Source organism: Strongylocentrotus purpuratus, unplaced genomic scaffold (assembly GCF_000002235.5).
Source record: "Strongylocentrotus purpuratus isolate Spur 01 unplaced genomic scaffold, Spur_5.0 spur5_scaffold_6, whole genome shotgun sequence".
Classification (NCBI taxonomy): domain Eukaryota; kingdom Metazoa; phylum Echinodermata; class Echinoidea; order Camarodonta; family Strongylocentrotidae; genus Strongylocentrotus; species Strongylocentrotus purpuratus.
Window position 1 is genome coordinate 23,297,552 of NW_022145612.1, and position 17,434 is coordinate 23,314,985.

The following is a 17,434-nucleotide window of genomic DNA, read 5'->3' on the forward strand; positions in this document are numbered from 1 at the left end:
TCTAAACGTATCATGGCCACAAAATGTTGCGCGTGTTTATCTTTGCTAAGAGCGAGCAAACAAGCGGCCATCTGAACACGAACTGGGTTTGCGTACCCCTCGCGAGGCGGATCGAGGTGCCAAGTACCCCCCTTTTGTAATCCTTTCATCCATACATAATACAAATCATCGCCGATGCAATATTGATAAAACTCCACTATGTGTGTCAGTCTTGGTCTGACCTTTGTTCTGGCAACTTCATCTAAAAGGGTCACAGTATCTCTTCTCCACCATCGTCTACTGAACCTCTCTCGGTCCACCAGTCTTCGGGGAACCAAACTTTCTTACCGTCTCTCGGAATTTTCCGGATATGAGAAGTCGTAACTCCTGAGCCCTGCCATAGGTAAGAACACACTGGTTTTTGGATTAAAGTTTCATATTTGCTCGGATTTATTAGACTTACTTCTTTCTTTTTCGATGTCATTAATAAGTCATTCATTTTTCACCGCTTTTGATTTTCATACAGCGGAAATTGAAATGGTATTATAAAGGATAAATATTTTAAAGTAATCCTTTGGATATAACTTTTACAGTGACTTGGAAATATTAAAATTGCATCTTCGTTTTTCTTTGATGAATAATTGACTGACCGCCGTTTCATTTTTTGTTTTACTAGTGAGCCTCTTACATATCCTGAAATATATCTCAAATGATGATTATTTATAGATGAAACCAGTTTCATCATACTATCTGTTATCATGTTTTGTTCAAAATCCTAATGACAGAACTGATTCTGATTAAAGATGATGGGTAAATGCTACGTCAGCCTTTCTTTCTCGAGAAGCATTAGCTGCAAATGTCAGCATAGAAACAGTTATGGAAATAAGACGAAAGTGATATATTGATAATGTTGATCATGGTAATGGAAAAGTGAAGGAATCGTGCTATTTAGTCCTCTAAGTTTGATGAACCTTAAATTAAAAAAGCGAAATACACGAATTTCAGCTGAAAATGTACCATGACAATTTTCGAAAACCGATAAGTAATAATTTTGATCCTTTGAGAGCATTTCAAATCCCACTTATTTATTCACCTCAACGACAGTACACGAAATTTTAACTGGCGGAGTTTTAGATCATATTTCTTTATTTTTTCTTACATTAAATATCATAAAGAAAATGGAAGATGTTCGAAAATCTGTTGAAACTTTGATTAATAGGTAATATAACTTGTTTTACTTAACCAATGTGTCAGATGAGGGCTATGTAAGATGTTTTGCTCTGAATGTCATCAGGACAAATTTCTATCCCACTGACCGACTGCTCACTACTGAATTAAAATACGAAATAAAATACATAAGTCGTCATGGTCAAGCCCCATGCTTAGGTACCTCGGAGAGGACCTGAATCCGTCGGTCATTTGGTTGCTTACTTACAAGCATTTATGCTTTCTCAGCAGTCAGGTAAAATAACCACCACTACTAATATACTAATATACTACTACTACTAATAATATTTTCGTGAATAGGCATATAGAATTATCAATTTAGACTGTATGCCCAACTTTCTTATACTATTTAGATAAGCGTAAAATGCAAAACAAAACACCTACTAACACATTAGTCTGGAAAGCATATATCAAGCAGCGTATACAATTCATTTACTCACTTAGTCAGTTTAGTTTTAAACTTTATCAATTTCATAGAATTGTTATCAATCTTCAAACTCCCGTTATGTTCAAATACAGTATTAAACTGATAACATAGTATGAAGCTACTAAACATAACATGAGAAACATGGCAACTTGCTATGCCATTATGTTCTGTTCCTTTCTCAGTGATAGTCCATTATCCTAGTTATATTATGTAGAATACTTTTGGAGTTCTTAAATAATTCCCTGAAGGCTAATGACTATAATATAATTTTTCACGTGGTTTGATCCTGTGATAGTGAGCGACAGATACAAAATAAATATAAAGCAACTATATTATTTCAATATTGATTTTTTTTAAAACAAATCAAACACAAGTCATAGTAGTAGTAAAATGGTTTTATTAGAACAACTGCAAAATGGTAGCCCGAAAGCTAAATTACATTGCAAGTTTTACAAGCTCAGTTTTAAAAAGCATTTCAACAAAACTTAGATATAGACAAGTACAAATAATACACAGTAAAATATATCATAACTTATTACATATTCCATACATATTGCAAACAAATTGATGATATATTTCTTTATATACAGAGTAATCAACGTATGTCATTGGGCAATATAAGCTTTATAATGTCTAATATTTTTTCTATGAATTTACTTCCAGTTTACAATCATCTAATAAACGAATTTTAAATACTCTTTATACGGCGTGATGTGAGTATAAGTTAAAAGAGATATCAACATCACCTTCATTTCTTTAACAATCAGGAAACCAAGCGTCCAATTAGTGATGTATTGTAGATAGATGAATTGACAATAGCTAAAGATATGAACATCAAATACTTTGGGCTATCAAGGTTAGGTAAATACATCTTTATTTGGGCACGATGAATTGTATCGGTCAAGACAACACTGCCGAATGGACGCTATTCAATCAGAAACAAAAGCATGAACCAGTTTATATTTGATGGAATATGTCTATCATTTCCGGCACAAAGCACAGTTTTGAGTCTACATTTTCCCGAAACAACCGAGTGAGAAAGAAGTAGTTTTATTTTATTAAGTGCTGCGAGATTCACACCATTCAAACCGTTGAAATTAATATCATTATAATGTCAAGTTTCTAAAAGATGTTTAAGCAATAATTCACTTTGGTCATTAGATAAAAGGGCAACGGATTTAGTACCGCATTTGCATTATTCATGGCACTAATGTATATTTTTTTAGCGAATGATTTTTAAATAGCATTTTAATGGTTAAATAATAATGAGTTATCCTTTTCAGCTTATTAAGAGAACATTTTCTTTTGATTTACATCTCTCTTTATTTGTAAAGTGTTTCATTTGAAATATAAAGACTTAAACAAATCATGAAAAAGTCCTCTCAGTCAGTCCTTTTATAAATAATTCCGTCACCCGCGAAATGGGCTGAAAGTTGTACGTTTGTGTCTAATGACTTGTCCGTTATTTTAGCCTATTTTGTACCGTGACACGATTCATAAAAACACGTAGGCTTTCTAAGAGTATTAAATATACTTTTGATTATGAAATTTGATATAACTTATGCAATGATAGTTTTTAGCATAATAGACCGGCCTACACATTTTTTAAATTGTCAATTTAACACTTTACACTACAATGATATTAATTTCAATGGTTTGAATCTTGCAGCACTTAATAAAATGATGTTATTTCTTTGCTCACCGGCGCTCGATTTTTTTTTACACATTTGACTCAATTATGTGGAAAATTTAGAATGATATTCTCCAATAAATGAAAAATATTATTGTGCATGTCTGTCCTTCGATTGGAGACAGGACAGGTCTCGCGGGCGAAAATTATTCTAGTATACACAATTATCATGCATATTGAACAATAGCGGGAGGCTCAAATTAGCCACCCCATTGCCGTTCTACTGACTTGCGTCAACAGTGTGTGCTTTTGACAATTATTAATGATGTGAAATAGCTTGTTATACAATTCTCATCATATATTCATTTTAGAAACACAAATAACTTCAACTAAATTTGTGGTTTTATATATCACGTAAAAGCAATTTTTAAAGGAAAGGGGGACCTCGACCTTGTAGCTTTTGTAAAATAAGATTTGATTTGACAGTCTTTTCTACAACTAAGATGACATCATAAGAAATTCTAAACACATTACAGTAATATGCCAGTTCAAGTACTGCTTTTCGTTTGTTGCGACTTGCCTCTTGGATCTAAAACCCATTCCTATTTTATCTCGAACACTGAAACAACAATAATATTAATTTGAAATATAATGATTCGATTTAACCATTTCCACACATAACCGTCTCAATCAATAACCATAAGGTTAAGAGAAGCGCGTTTAAGTTGTTTAGAAATACAATGTAAACAGTAACTTTCGCAAATCAGGCGAATGTTTTTCATAATGTATGATGTAAAAATAAACTCATTTCAAAGAATAATACCCATAAGGAAAATAATATGTATACGACACCCATCTACATATTATATACAAATTGTAATGAAACTATACACATTAAAATATTTTTAAAATATTATTTGAAGTATATGCAAACCTCCAAAAATGTACAAAAAACATTTCCCAATAATCTGTTAATTTCATTTTGTCCCTCTTTCAAGTAATGAATTTGTCTAAAGAATGCTTGCCTGTTATTGTGTCAAAAGTTAATTGCATATTGAGATTGTTATCACCAGTCAATTACCTTGACTTTTCACCAGACCTTTCGTACTTTTAAAATTCTTTATAGAATTGACTGCATGCCTTCAATTAACTTTTTTTCATTGAATTTTGTCAAATGAAACTCAAAGTGTACTAAATGGTAACAAATAAAACTTTCAATGAAGTGCTTTAGCATTTATCTGATTTATTTATGTGAAACTCTCACATAGTTTGCCTTTCTTGAGATAACAATTGATTTTATTTCAAAAGAACTGTTTAATCGCATTTTCAGGGCAGCTGTACGCCTTCTATGGCACTGCTTATTTGAATTCGATCGCGTGTCACTAAAAAAATTCTTTCAAAATATAAGTAAATAATCGCATAAGTGGCCGTAACTAAGGGATTTTCAAGCTAAAACTCTAAAGTAAATGCCGTGATATGGTTTCAAGATGAATGCAGTTGATATTACGTCCTTGACATCGTACACGTGACTATTGCTTTACAACAAAAATATTGTACTAGACTGTTATTTTCATGGCAGTTGATGCACAATTCCAATCAATAAAACCAATGTAGACACTTAAGTTTTTATTTCGCATTACATTGCTGCTCTACACTTACTTCAGATTTGTTTTGCTTTGCTGCAAACATCATGCAATTTTATATATTCGTAGGAATACTTCTAAGGTGTAGGAAGTCCTGGAAATCTAAACCATCACATTTTCTTTACTTGATCTGAATGAAACTACAATGAGATTCAATAAGAGTTGAGGGAAAAGTGTGTTTGACCAGCAAAATAAAACGACCACAGAACTAAAACATGAAATGTGTAAGAACGATATATCGGATTATATACTTATTTTCGTCGAAATAATTCATGTTGGTTGTACCAATTCAAAGAAAAAATACTCGATATTTATCTACAAGATGGTCAATGTTGTTGAATGAAAATAATAAATATGTTCATTTAATCTCATAATCATTGTATGCAACAAACTAAAAAAAAAAAAATTACTAGGCGTATGATTCTAGTAAGTAGCATTTTTATACTCTTTGTTATTGTGATGTTGCGAGAAATCGGTATTTTAGATGCAAATTTAAGTAGCTAAAATAAGAAACGATATTTCTAATTTATGCATGTTTCTTCTAGTACAAAGGACACCAGTGACGACCTTTAATCTTACCATAAGATTGTCTGACATATTCAAATTGTCTGCATACTTTTGATAAAAGGTTGTTCTTGACAACTTGATAGCTTTCCCGAGGCTTGGCCGACATAGCAACACGTAAAATATGCAGACTGGATTCCAAGTATTGTAGTTCATTCTTTCATAACAGGTTAATTGAATAACTCGTCACTAGGCCCCTGGGAAAGAAACATCCACACATTTGAATATGTTAGTAAATCGGTCTATTAATGAATGTACCCTATACATTCTGGCTATTGAACTATAACATTTTGTAAGAGGTGAATGCAATACTTTGTTTGCTGGGTCTTGGGGGTAAAAACGTTCATACATTTGAACACACCGTGACTCCTCTCTGACCTTAAATGACCCAAACAGAATAAGTATATTATTATTGATTTAATAACCAAGCTGTCAATTTTAACATATTGATCTCATCGTGACGAGGTTCCTTTTATAATATTTTGTTATTTGATGTGACCCCTTCCGGAAACAAAACCAACAATAAAAGATTCACTTTACAGGATAATCTTCCCGCCCATTTGATTCATCAAAAACCCTTTCACGTGAACTCTGCAAATCGTTTTAACTAGAAGTACACAAGGAGATGGCTAACTAATCTATGCAGTTGCATTTTAACAAAAGTACTTTATCACTTTCCATTATGATATATTCCTTCGGATGAAAGTGCATCTCCTTTTCCTTGTAATTTAGCGTCTTTATTTTTTGTTTGGAATCCAGCCTCAGCATGCTCGGGGAACAAAATGCGACATAGTTGTTCCTACGTTCTCGTTAAGCAAATAAAGTGCTATGTAATTATTTATGACGTTTGTTTTATTTATGTGTGTGTTGTCATTGCAAAGCCAACTGGAGAGATCAAAGTTATCTAACATTTAGTTCACTTGGTTGGATATATATATACTTGCTTGGTAAAAGCCCGAAAGGAAGGGTTAGAACCTGAATTTCTTCTGGTAGCCTATGGGGTGTTATTTGCACCTAGGTGAGATTTCTTCAAATTTGCTGGACTGGGAGGAAAGCAAATAGTTGTCAGGTGTGGAGAAAGCGATGGACATGAAGGGGTGAATCTCTAGATTAACTACCCTATGCATGATCGTTCAAATACATACGCTTTTACGTTATCATCGGCCGCCTAACAAAATTTTAGTAGTTTGTTTGACTGTTGCTTTACCAAGTCAGTAAGGAATAATATAAGCTCTGCCTTATTTTCCTTATTTCCCCTCTTTATTCAAATGTTATGATTAAGAAAAGAAAACCTTTTGTTAAGAGCTTACACTCAGTGGTCTATGTATCCTTAAAATGGTCTTCATACTTTGTTTCCGTTGACCAGGTAGGCAGTTTTTAGCTGGACCCAAACCGTCGTGATGGCATTTTCGTTTGGTAACCTGCTGTCGGCTTTAATGCTTTCGTGGACGACCTCCATCATCCTCGTTCTATTCGTCCTCGTCCTCATCATCACATGGCTCCACCAGAAACCAAAGGACTTCCCTCCAGGACCACGAGGACTTCCAATCTTTGGAAACGTTTTCGCCTTCGAGCAGGACGATGCATTCGCTGATACACTGATGCGATGGGGCAAGGAGTATGGGCCCGTGTATGGAGTGAGTATCGGTCTTTCAAACGACGTTGTCGTCTGTGGAGCCGAAATGATCAAAACATTGCTTGTCAAGAAAGGACTGGACTTCGCTGATAAACCTAAACTTGTTGAAGCAGACTTGTACAACAAAGACAGAAGAGGTGAGCATGCATGCCTAAACGCATTGAATACATGTACATTCGTATTTAAATTCTTTTTAGATGTTTAAAGGTTCCACTATCAGTGATGGAGAGGTTTCATGACTAGCTTTTGTTCTCTCCTTTCAAACTACAGATCAAGGAACGCAAGTGAAAATACGAACCTTTTCATGAGCACATGTCACTTTATAACTCAATAGACTCTATACAATCCAAAGTGTCAATGGTTTTAGAAAACCATCGTAATGTTTAAAAAGCAGGTCACACATTTTTCTTTTAAAAGTGCATGGTGGAGAACTCACTATGACATGACTGACAAAGAAGGCGGACAAAATATACAGTTCCTCAGGTAGACAAATTAATTAAGGAACATCACTTCACTGCTCTCATGTAAAAATGTGTAGAACAGGTGAATATGCATGAGGCACCTGTTCTACACATTTTTACATAATAGCAGTGAAGGGATGTTCCTTTGTCTACCTGAGGAACTGTATATTTTGTCCGCTTTCTTTGTCAGTCATATTCATAGTGACCATTATAGCCTTAACGCTAGTCTTTGAAAGCCTAATGTATGTAACTGTCATTCTGATTATTATCTAGCAGTGGCATTTTCTAGACTTTTGTTTTGTTTTGTTTTGCTTGTAGCTACACTTACCATGATGAAGTAAGAAACCTATAAATCTATTTCAAACTGCGTAGAGAAGTGTGTTGAAATTATCCATTTTAAAAGATCACTAATGTGTTGAAAGAGAAAATTGCTACCTCCCCCCTCCCATGGGTTCTTAAATCGTTCAATAGAATAGCAACATTTTCCACAATGGGCACTTTAAAGAAAAAAAACATAACTCTGGAAATTTTTTCATGTCATCTTCATATCCATAAAACTTTGGATGGATGTTTCTTCACAACTTAGTCTAACCGATATTAAATAGTATATATTATGGGTATTGTTATCAAAGGCGAATATGATTGAGTATATTATATAAATATATGTTGACCTTCTATCAACATCTGGCTATAGATAGGTATATGTGAGTCGGATTTTTTTTTTTTTACTGACCTCCCATTACCACTTATAACCACACTAGTTATTTTCTCCAATCTTTCTGTCTATTTAAAGATATTATTCTGTATATCCCTATTGCAAATTTGAAGACAGGGATACTTTATGAAATCTTCTGGATTTGTCTAAATCTAACTTTAATCAGCAATAAGTGTGCATGAGTTTTTTGACGTCCCTAGTGCACCGGTCTTACATACTTTTTAAAAGATGAATAATCGTACCATAATTTTTTATATCCTATTTGTACCATCTCCTATTTTTTTGCTTTTACCTTTTAATTCGTAAATTCAATGTCAGTCAGGATGCAGGCCAGTGAGACCACCATGTGGAATTTCAGTAAATGACCCTTTAATTATTGTCCACCAGTTGGCTCCCTAAGAAGCATGACCTCCAAATTTATCTTATATTTTATTGAGCTGTAAAATTGTATTCGTCCTCGTAAAGGTAAAACTATAGCTGACTTTTTCTTTAAAATGTACGTGTAGATAATATAAGAATGTTGATTTATATATTAATAAGTGCATTTGATTTGATTTGATTTGTAGTTGAATCTTGTATAGGAGGCACTCACATACACACACATACGCACACACGCCCCACTCATATCATTATATAGATATAGTATTTACCTTCTTGAGATATCACTCGTTTCGAGTAGTATAGTCTATATTCTTTCTGACGTTATATGTTAATTTACGTTAGATAAATGATATATATATATATATATATGCATGCGGTGATTAACTACTAATATTATGCACTTACTTCGTGTTCGTATTTGACAGTTGAGCTTAGCATAATTTACCTATTACGTACTACTAAAGGACAAACAATTAGTAATTTAAGAGGGTGCATATTATTAGATATTTATCCTGTAGCGCTTAGATATGAAAACGATGATGATAGTGTATAAATATTCTTCATTACAGTAGCTGTTTCTGATTGTTAGACATGGATGCATATACTTACAAACTCTACTGTAATGGTATCGATAATTATAGATAGACGTATACTATAGGGGGAGGGAGGGGGAGGGGGGAGTAGTGATATGATAATATTTGCTAAAAGGAGAAATGTTATCTTGGTCTTTGATATCATGTTCGTATTTGCTCTGCAAACTGAAATCAGATCTTGCTTTGGAATCCTTTTATAATATCATAATTCTTTTCTCACTGCAAATTAGTTTTCAAAAACGTATGAAGATACTATGTTCCCCCTTGTTAAGGGAAACGAATAACTCTTGGGCCATTGCAAATCATAACAAGGCACCCTATACGGTATAGAAAGCTCGCGTAAGCTCCTATACCACCAGAAAAGAGTTATCGCGTCTTTTTTCTTCTCTCTCTCTCTCTCTTTCTCTCTCATATATTATGCTCTAACTTGATAAGGTTTGATTAAGGCTCATTCTATTATCTGCATTTCTTCATGTTTGCCGTACCTCCTTTCAGTCCTGGGGATATTTTCTCGACTAATAGAGGTCCGTAAACAATACAAAGTACCTCTGACCTGGGGAGCTTTATAAAACAAACACTTGACAATAAAACTATTGAAATAAGGCTCAATGAAAAGCCTAACAAATGGAGTTCTTTACTCCAAGATAATCTGAAGCCAACATCAGATCAGCCCACATATTGATAGCGTGTCTAGATGTCGCACGTTGATATATGTGAACTTGAGGCCACCTTGCAAATAACGGCTCTCCTGAAGAGGGTTTGGGGTTTTCAAGGGTATATCTATTATCCCCTAAATATATTTGGAGAAGTGAGGTATATTTGGGGTAGCAAACTTTTTCCCTTCTTTGTTTACGTAAACCTTTTGTCCCCTCTGATCATATTCAAGCAACACACCTTTTTGCTAGTTGAAATATCATGAATCTTTTTTCTTAAACTGAGGATTGTAGTGCTCAGAAGGAAATTGGAAACTAACGAACTTATTAAAAAGAATTATTCCATACTGAAACATACGAACACATCGGAATCTGTGGATGAAAAAAGTTGTATTTTCTTTAGGGACTTGTACGACACCGTGCTTGTACACAATACTGGCTCCGCTACAAAAAAAAATCCCATGAGTATTGTGATGATGGTATTAAATCGTAAGTTGGCGGATCTGCGTTAAAATCAACCCTTTGAGCTTAATAGTAAAATGTAGCCGCTTCTCCAGTCTCCTTGATGGTATTATATTCGTACCATCAAACATTTATTGCTGGCCGATGAATTTTTGTCTTTATGAATAATAAAATAACACAATTGACAGCCATTTATATCTTATTACAGATACTAATAATGCGATTTCATTAGATAAGAAAAAACAAGGCGGATAACAATTTGTTTAAATTATTTTAAACAGAGAAAGAGGGAGATAAAGAGGAAAAAAGATTGAAAGAGAGAGAGAGAGAGAGAGAGAGAGAGAGAGGGAGAGAGATTGTTAGCTAAACTTAGATTTGAAATTTTCTTCCATATACGTCACAGGCATATAATAGATATTCATACGTAAGATTATTTACTACTGTACTAGTCAATCTGAAAGGATATGAGCATTCGTCTAATGTTGATGTGAAAGTATCGTACGTAATGCACCTAAAACTGGTGTTGCGATGAAATTAAACTCCTCTTTTAATCAAGGTAGCTCTTAATTCAATGCAGTGATGAAGAGGTACATTCTCTAAGCCCTCAAATTCATCACTAATTATAAACGTCCAGTAACAAGACTAAGCATCTTTGATCCAACCTATGATTTTGATCGGAATGAGGTCGGAGAACAACGCCTGGGTCAGGCGGGTCAGGTAAGAAAAGAGCAAAGACCTCTTCTGAATGTCACCAACCAGAAAAACCCTTTATCAAGCTCATTTTCCTCCTTTTTGTAGCACGTGTTATAAATCATAACTACCCCATTGTTGCCAAGGTTCAATCGAAGTTCCGTGGAGTGGCCTATATCAGATGATTTTATATCAGCCCTGTTGTAACGTGGAGCAAAGTTTGTCTTCCAACAGTGTATCGGTGAATGGTCTATTTAGAGATAATCATCATCGCTCACAATTATTCTGCGAGGCTCAGAGTCTGAACATGTTTATCATTTTACCATGTTTGAAATGCATGAAGTCGCTTCGATAAGACATTGCACTTTAACCACTGTGCCTATACACACGTAGGCCAATAATGGGAGGATACCGGTATTTTGTGTATTTATGGGACAAAATACAGTGTTTAGCTCTGTCAGTTTGTTTTATTACTTGGTTTTGTCACCGAGCTATAACTTTGTTGATATATTGTGTCAAGCTTGCTACCATATTTGCCTAACATGTCAACTCTCCATGAATGCTATTTACACATAATATATGAGATCAATATACACATATAATGATGTAAGACTAAGACTAAGGCAAAGAGAGAGAGAGAGAGAGAGAGAGAGAAAAATGGGGGGGGGGGGGGGGGGAAAAATCACCGAATCAAGTAACATGATAGTGGGAACAACCACAATGTATTGCTTGAACAAAAATTATCCCGGAATTCAGCTTAAGGGGTAACCAGATAAAAATACAAAATAATTCTGCAAGATAAAAGTTAGTCATGGGCTGGTTAAAATATGAAATTGATAACCCTGATTTGATCGAATGCTAATTTGCCAACTGCCTCTCCACTATCATACCCCCTTTTTTTTCCTACAGCACTTACAATTTTGAATTGTTTACTTAAAACCATGATAAAAAGGGATTTAAACATTAATAGCCTTCGCAAATAACCAATCCACTTATATAATTCATGTCTTGTTCGCCTGTACATGTAATTACCACAAGGGATTATAATTAATGTAATTCTTCTCTATTCCAGGTGACCAAGGAAACAGAAATACAGTATTATAAATAAGTTCAGAGTCCAAACAAAATTTAATGAATTTTAGTCTGATAAATGTAATTATTTTTTTCATTCCTCCTCAGGTATCTTTGTATCAGGTTGTACAGACGGATGGGCAAAGCAACGTCACTTCGCCCACACCACTCTGCGAGGGATGGGCTTCGGGAAAGTAGCCCTAGAGCCCATCATACAGGAAGAGGTGGATGACACCATTAAACAATTCACGGTAAATTTATGAACTTTATTATCATGTTAAGACTAAAGACTGAATGTTTCAAGTAGTCACCCGAAGAATCAAAAGTGTTTTGAATTGATTCATATCATTGCGAAGGGGAAGCCTTACTGATCAAATATAACAACTCCCCTCTTCAAAATATGTTTTGGGCCCGCAGTAATCATCTCTCAAAAATGTATTTCTTAGATCCTGATTTTCTGCCTTCAGTGGTCCTCCGTAGAGCGTCAACATTCGTGACGTCACATGCGAGGCACAACTAGCCACAAAGCATTTTTACGCCTTTCCATGATATCTATATGATTTTTCAGCAAATTATTCGTGTTTTTCAAGAGAAAATCCTTCCATCCATATATAATTTGTCCATAATTATCAGTTGTCGTGAATTTCCTTCGGGTAAATACTTCAAATTTCATCTGTGTATACTTGTCGCGGAAAATGGACTTTCAAATATTTAAATCAACTTAGCAAATGTAAATTCACTGTCAGGACTGTCACTTTGAATTCTGATTCCTGACCTACACAATTTTTACTCAGGATCTTTTTCCTGGTATAAAGTAATTTTTTTTTTGTGCTCGACATGAACGTTAAATAAGAGAAAATGCAAATTACCTGATAAACAAAATGTGGAAAGGTTGGTTCCTTAAAAAGATCGAGGAATATCCTTAATTATATGATGGCATTCCTGTCATTTGTGATTGACCTTTGATTATTCTGAAGTCGTTCATTACTTTGTAAGGAAAAGAAAAGAGTTCAAATTTTCTTTTCAAATTTAGTTTGATTTGTAAAACACTGATTTTAAAGACACTGACGTTATCACTGATAATGAATGGAGCTTCGGTCAGCTGTCATTCTGAATTCACTATCGCTATCTCTTAAAATAAACTAATCAACAAAATATTCTATAGCAACGAGTCTATTCTTTGTTGGTTTGCCAGAAATACAAAATTGAATAACAGTTTCCCAATGAAGACTTCATTCGAACACCAAATTAGAAAGTACAGTGAACAAAGTAAAGATTCAGAGCTGTCAGGATCCTACAGAACTATTTGCATTTCTTAATATCAGGCAATGACAGAAGACAAGATATGAAAAGTGCACTTAAATCAAGGATGATTTATTTACATATCTATTTAGGCCTTGGAATGTCAAACACGATTTGTCGATTAGTGGTTGAAAACGTGGCCGGAGCACGTGAACACGTTGAGAGTGTATAATGCCAAAAGGAAGAAATATTTCGTATCCCTCTTTCCGATTGAGACACGTCCATTATTGCCAATTCTACTGTTTAAGCCTTAATTATTTCAAACAAAAATGTACTAAGCCTGGGTGATTGGAAATCCCCAGTTCGGGATATCATGTCATACCTACTTTCGCTCAAAGTTAAGTTAGGGTCTTCATTTATCAAGAAAACTATTTTCATTTGGTTCTAAAATGCAAATCCTTATAAATTGATATGAATTTGCATAAAATGATGAATTTGAGAAAACGGTGTCATGTAATGTACCGTCTATTTATTCAGTCATTATTTTGTAGGTATTTTCTCAACATCTGCTCTATCTTTCATGTGGCTCGATGCTAGTGGTGTGCATCAGCACTTTATGAATTGAAATTGATGCTAATCTGCGTTGTTACAATTCATAAGTTTGAAATCTCCTATCCTATAATTTGCAATTTGTGATTCGCCTATTTCATGGTTCTATGTTTTTTATGTTCTCTTTTGCAATTTTGTAAGCGCTATGATACTTTTTATATTATAGTGCCCCCCCCCAAAAAAAAAATAATCGATGTTATTATTAATCAGCTTTCCATTATTTTTTGTATTTACAGTCATACAACGGTCAACCTTTTGATCCGCAAGGACCTTTGGCGACCAACTCGTCCAACATCATCTGTCGACTTATATTTGGACATCGCTTCGAGCACAACGACCCGGAGTTTCACCAGCTCATGAACTACCTGCGAGGCATTATGGGATTCCGAGCGGAAGGAGAGGTCATGGTGTTTCCCTTCCTACAACACGCCTACATTTACAAGGAAAGATGGCAGACAAACCACGTATCAGTTCAAAACATGTTCAAATATTTTGGCGGGAAGATCGACGAACACAAATCAAGACTTTCAAATAGTACTGCTTCGAATCAAGAACACGAAGTACTAGACTTCATCGATGCGTACCTCATGCACGCTGTGAAAGACCCGGTGCACTTTAATGACGAAGAACTGAAAGTTCTCCTGTCAGATCTATTTATCGCTGGATCGGACACAGTTTCAACGACTTTATGTTGGGCCATCCTTTACCTTGCAGCATATCCAGATATACAGGAAGAAGTGCAAGCAGAAATACAGGAGGTAATGGGACAAGAAATTGAATTTTTAGAAACATGAAATTCTTGATGTTCATTATAATATAGTAATCAAACCTAGTCTAAGAAATATGATGGCCCTGAGAAAGTCACTCTTAATTATTTCAAAGCTTTCAATATATTCAAGCTGAGTAGATAATAGAATCATGTTCCTTAACAGAAGAAGTGCCACTTACAATCGCATGCAAATTAGCAAATCAGAATCAAATTTGGTACTGGAGGTCCAATCAAGGTTGGTATAGATTAATTTTATTGATTCGTATCGAGAAAGGATGTTTTGCCACTACACTCAACGTATAGTTGCCCTGGTTTATGCTAATGATAAAAACTAAGTTGTTATAATGATTTATCAGAGACTGACTGACAGTGACTGTAAGGGTTGAACTGTATTTCATCGCTGTTTCAGAGAAGAAGATACCACTAGTGGTCCAAATGGGTGCAAGTACATTAGTCACAAAATGAATATTTTCACCTGTATCCTTTTAAAACCAAGGGAAAAGGATCGACAGGGAAAAGGGTTAACATTCCGTTCTGTTTTCTTTTTATACAATTTGGATAACAATGTAGGGGTTCCTCTTGCGTAGTACTATAAAACCCATTAAAGTTGTCGCCCTAATATTGTATTGTCAGAAATATTTTTTCTTTTGATGATTTGTCATCTTTAGGTGATTGGTGATGAACCCGTGTGTTTATCGCACCGAGGGTCCATGCCATACACGGAAGCGACGTTGATGGAGCTGCAGAGATTAGCCAGCGTGGTTCCAATCGTCCCTCATGCTGCATTCCGAGATTCAGAGCTAGGAGGATACCACATACCCAAGGGAACCAGGATGTGGATCAACATGTGGTAGGTACGCCTCAGGTTTACCATTATGGACTTTTAGATTCTGCACGACGAGAGCGTGGAATGCCCTTTTAACGCAATGTGATGTCCTTTTAAGGCACTGGCAGTGACGTCACATTGCCTTAAAAGGGCAGTCCGCGTTCTCGTCGTGCAGAATCTAAAAGTCCCTATTATTGTAAGACCAAAACGCGTAGCCTACGAGACTGACGGGCCACGAGAGCGACAATTCTAAAAGGTCGCATGATGGTTCACAAGGTCGAAAGTACGCGAAACCGAACAAAATTAATGTTAGTCTCACTGTCCTTATACATTTTGTTGAGAGTTCACAAGATCCAAACTGTCAGTCTCTTGGGCTGTCTGACCACTGGGATACCCATCCCCGTTTGTTATTTCTCAAAATGAACTGAAGCACATTTTTAATAGTTCCTCTCAATGTGACATGTTTGCATAGCCGATGATGAGTTGGGTGGGTCGATAGACGTTTGCTTATCCTCTAGAACACGGTTGGCCGAACAATTCGGCACAAAAATGTTCAAATGAATTTCATATTAACTTTTCTCACAGTCACCAGAATGTATTTTTAAGGCGTATTACGACAGTTAAAATGCCGAATCTTTTGTGATTGAATTTATCTTCTTCCATTCTCTTGGGAACAATAATTCTATCAATTCTCTGTATACAGAGAACTATAGTTGTCTTAGCTATAGATGGAACCAATATGGATCATATTTCTCTAGTAACTCGTGAAAACTGAGTCATTACAAATATCATTATGATTAGCAATTTAGCATTAACCCAATTTTACCTTACAGGTCTCTTTTCCGCGACCCAGTGGACTGGCCAAACCCTAATAAATGCGATCCCCACAGATTCCTGAACAAAGACGGAACAAAGGTAGTTCATCCAGATAGCTTCATGCCCTTCTCAGCTGGTAAGGAATAAAGTTGTGCTGAATGGTTTCACATAATTAATGTTTCATTCACTGTCCAATGATCGTCATAGCCCTAATTTATGTTCATTATGGTGTCTAACTGAAAACACATTTCTGTTTTCTGATAAAAATGTAAGAGTGAATACTATCGTAGAAATATCCCATGTAATGTGTTACCTAAAAATGTATATGACATTCCAAATTATTCAAAATATAACGAGATAACCATCCATATGGGAATTATTTGCAGATAAACCAAGTTTTATCTTGATTCCAGTCTGTAATTTTACAAAGAATTTTATTTTTGTCCACAGACTTGATATCATTAGCGAATAGGTGTCAACATTTTTTTTTAAAGGTAGAAGTGCTTGACACAATACTTTGCGCAGGTATTTTATATCCACAGAAGAAAAGCTGTATTTTCATTTCGAGTGAGTTAACGGAAAGATATCATGCTTTTGTACCATGATTAGGTCGTCGGGTCTGCATGGGAGAACAGCTCGCCAAGATGGAGTTGTTTCTATTCTTCGTATCTCTGATGCAGCGCTTCAAGTACGTGTTCGCCGATCCCGACACGACGCCATCTTTTGAAGGAGTTGTAGGGTTGAACAGACAGCCCCGACCTTACAAGGTAAAGGCAATACTCAGGAACAAATAGGATGCTTCCATCTGATTCCTTGTGATACTGTCAGTCCAGGATTTCCGCAGGGATTATAAACAGTTATAATAACAGTAATACAAATAATTATTATTATAATAATAATAACAACATTTTTTAATCCAATTTTTATAGAAGTTCTGAAAAATAACTGTCTGTCTATCGTATGGCAATGGGTGAAATAACAGAACCCATTCAAACTTATTTGCGAGGACCAACTTTTTCATGAGACAGTATTCTGTTGTA

At 35.2% G+C, this 17,434-nt stretch overlaps 1 protein-coding gene across 2 annotated transcripts; it reads left to right on the forward strand.

Moving 5' to 3' along the window:
- Positions 1-83: 83 nt before the first annotated feature.
- LOC115917891 (cytochrome P450 2J6-like) lies at positions 84-17,251 on the forward strand. 2 transcript variants are annotated; one of them, XM_030972533.1, is made up of 7 exons: positions 85-382; positions 6,837-7,243; positions 12,241-12,383; positions 14,220-14,741; positions 15,421-15,602; positions 16,412-16,530; positions 17,004-17,251. In XM_030972533.1, the coding sequence occupies exons 2-7, from the start codon at positions 6,871-6,873 to the stop codon at positions 17,186-17,188; spliced, it is 1,524 nt and encodes a 507-aa protein (XP_030828393.1). In that variant the 5' UTR covers positions 85-382; positions 6,837-6,870; the 3' UTR covers positions 17,189-17,251. The 2 variants fall into 2 exon arrangements, with proteins under 2 accessions (XP_030828394.1, XP_030828393.1); XM_030972534.1 differs by lacking the exon at positions 17,004-17,251 and having other exon boundaries at positions 84-382; positions 15,421-15,606; positions 16,412-16,484.
- Positions 17,252-17,434: the final 183 nt, after the last annotated feature.

Bases quoted from the DNA above. Each gene is read 5' to 3' on its own strand.
- LOC115917891 (XM_030972533.1), top strand. From the start codon at position 6,871: ATGGCATTTTCGTTTGGTAACCTGCTGTCGGCTTTAATGCTTTCGTGG. The intron at 7,244-12,240 runs GTGAGCATGCAT...ATTCCTCCTCAG, and splicing joins GTACAACAAAGACAGAAGAG to GTATCTTTGTATCAGGTTGT. The intron at 14,742-15,420 runs GTAATGGGACAA...TGTCATCTTTAG, and splicing joins TGCAAGCAGAAATACAGGAG to GTGATTGGTGATGAACCCGT.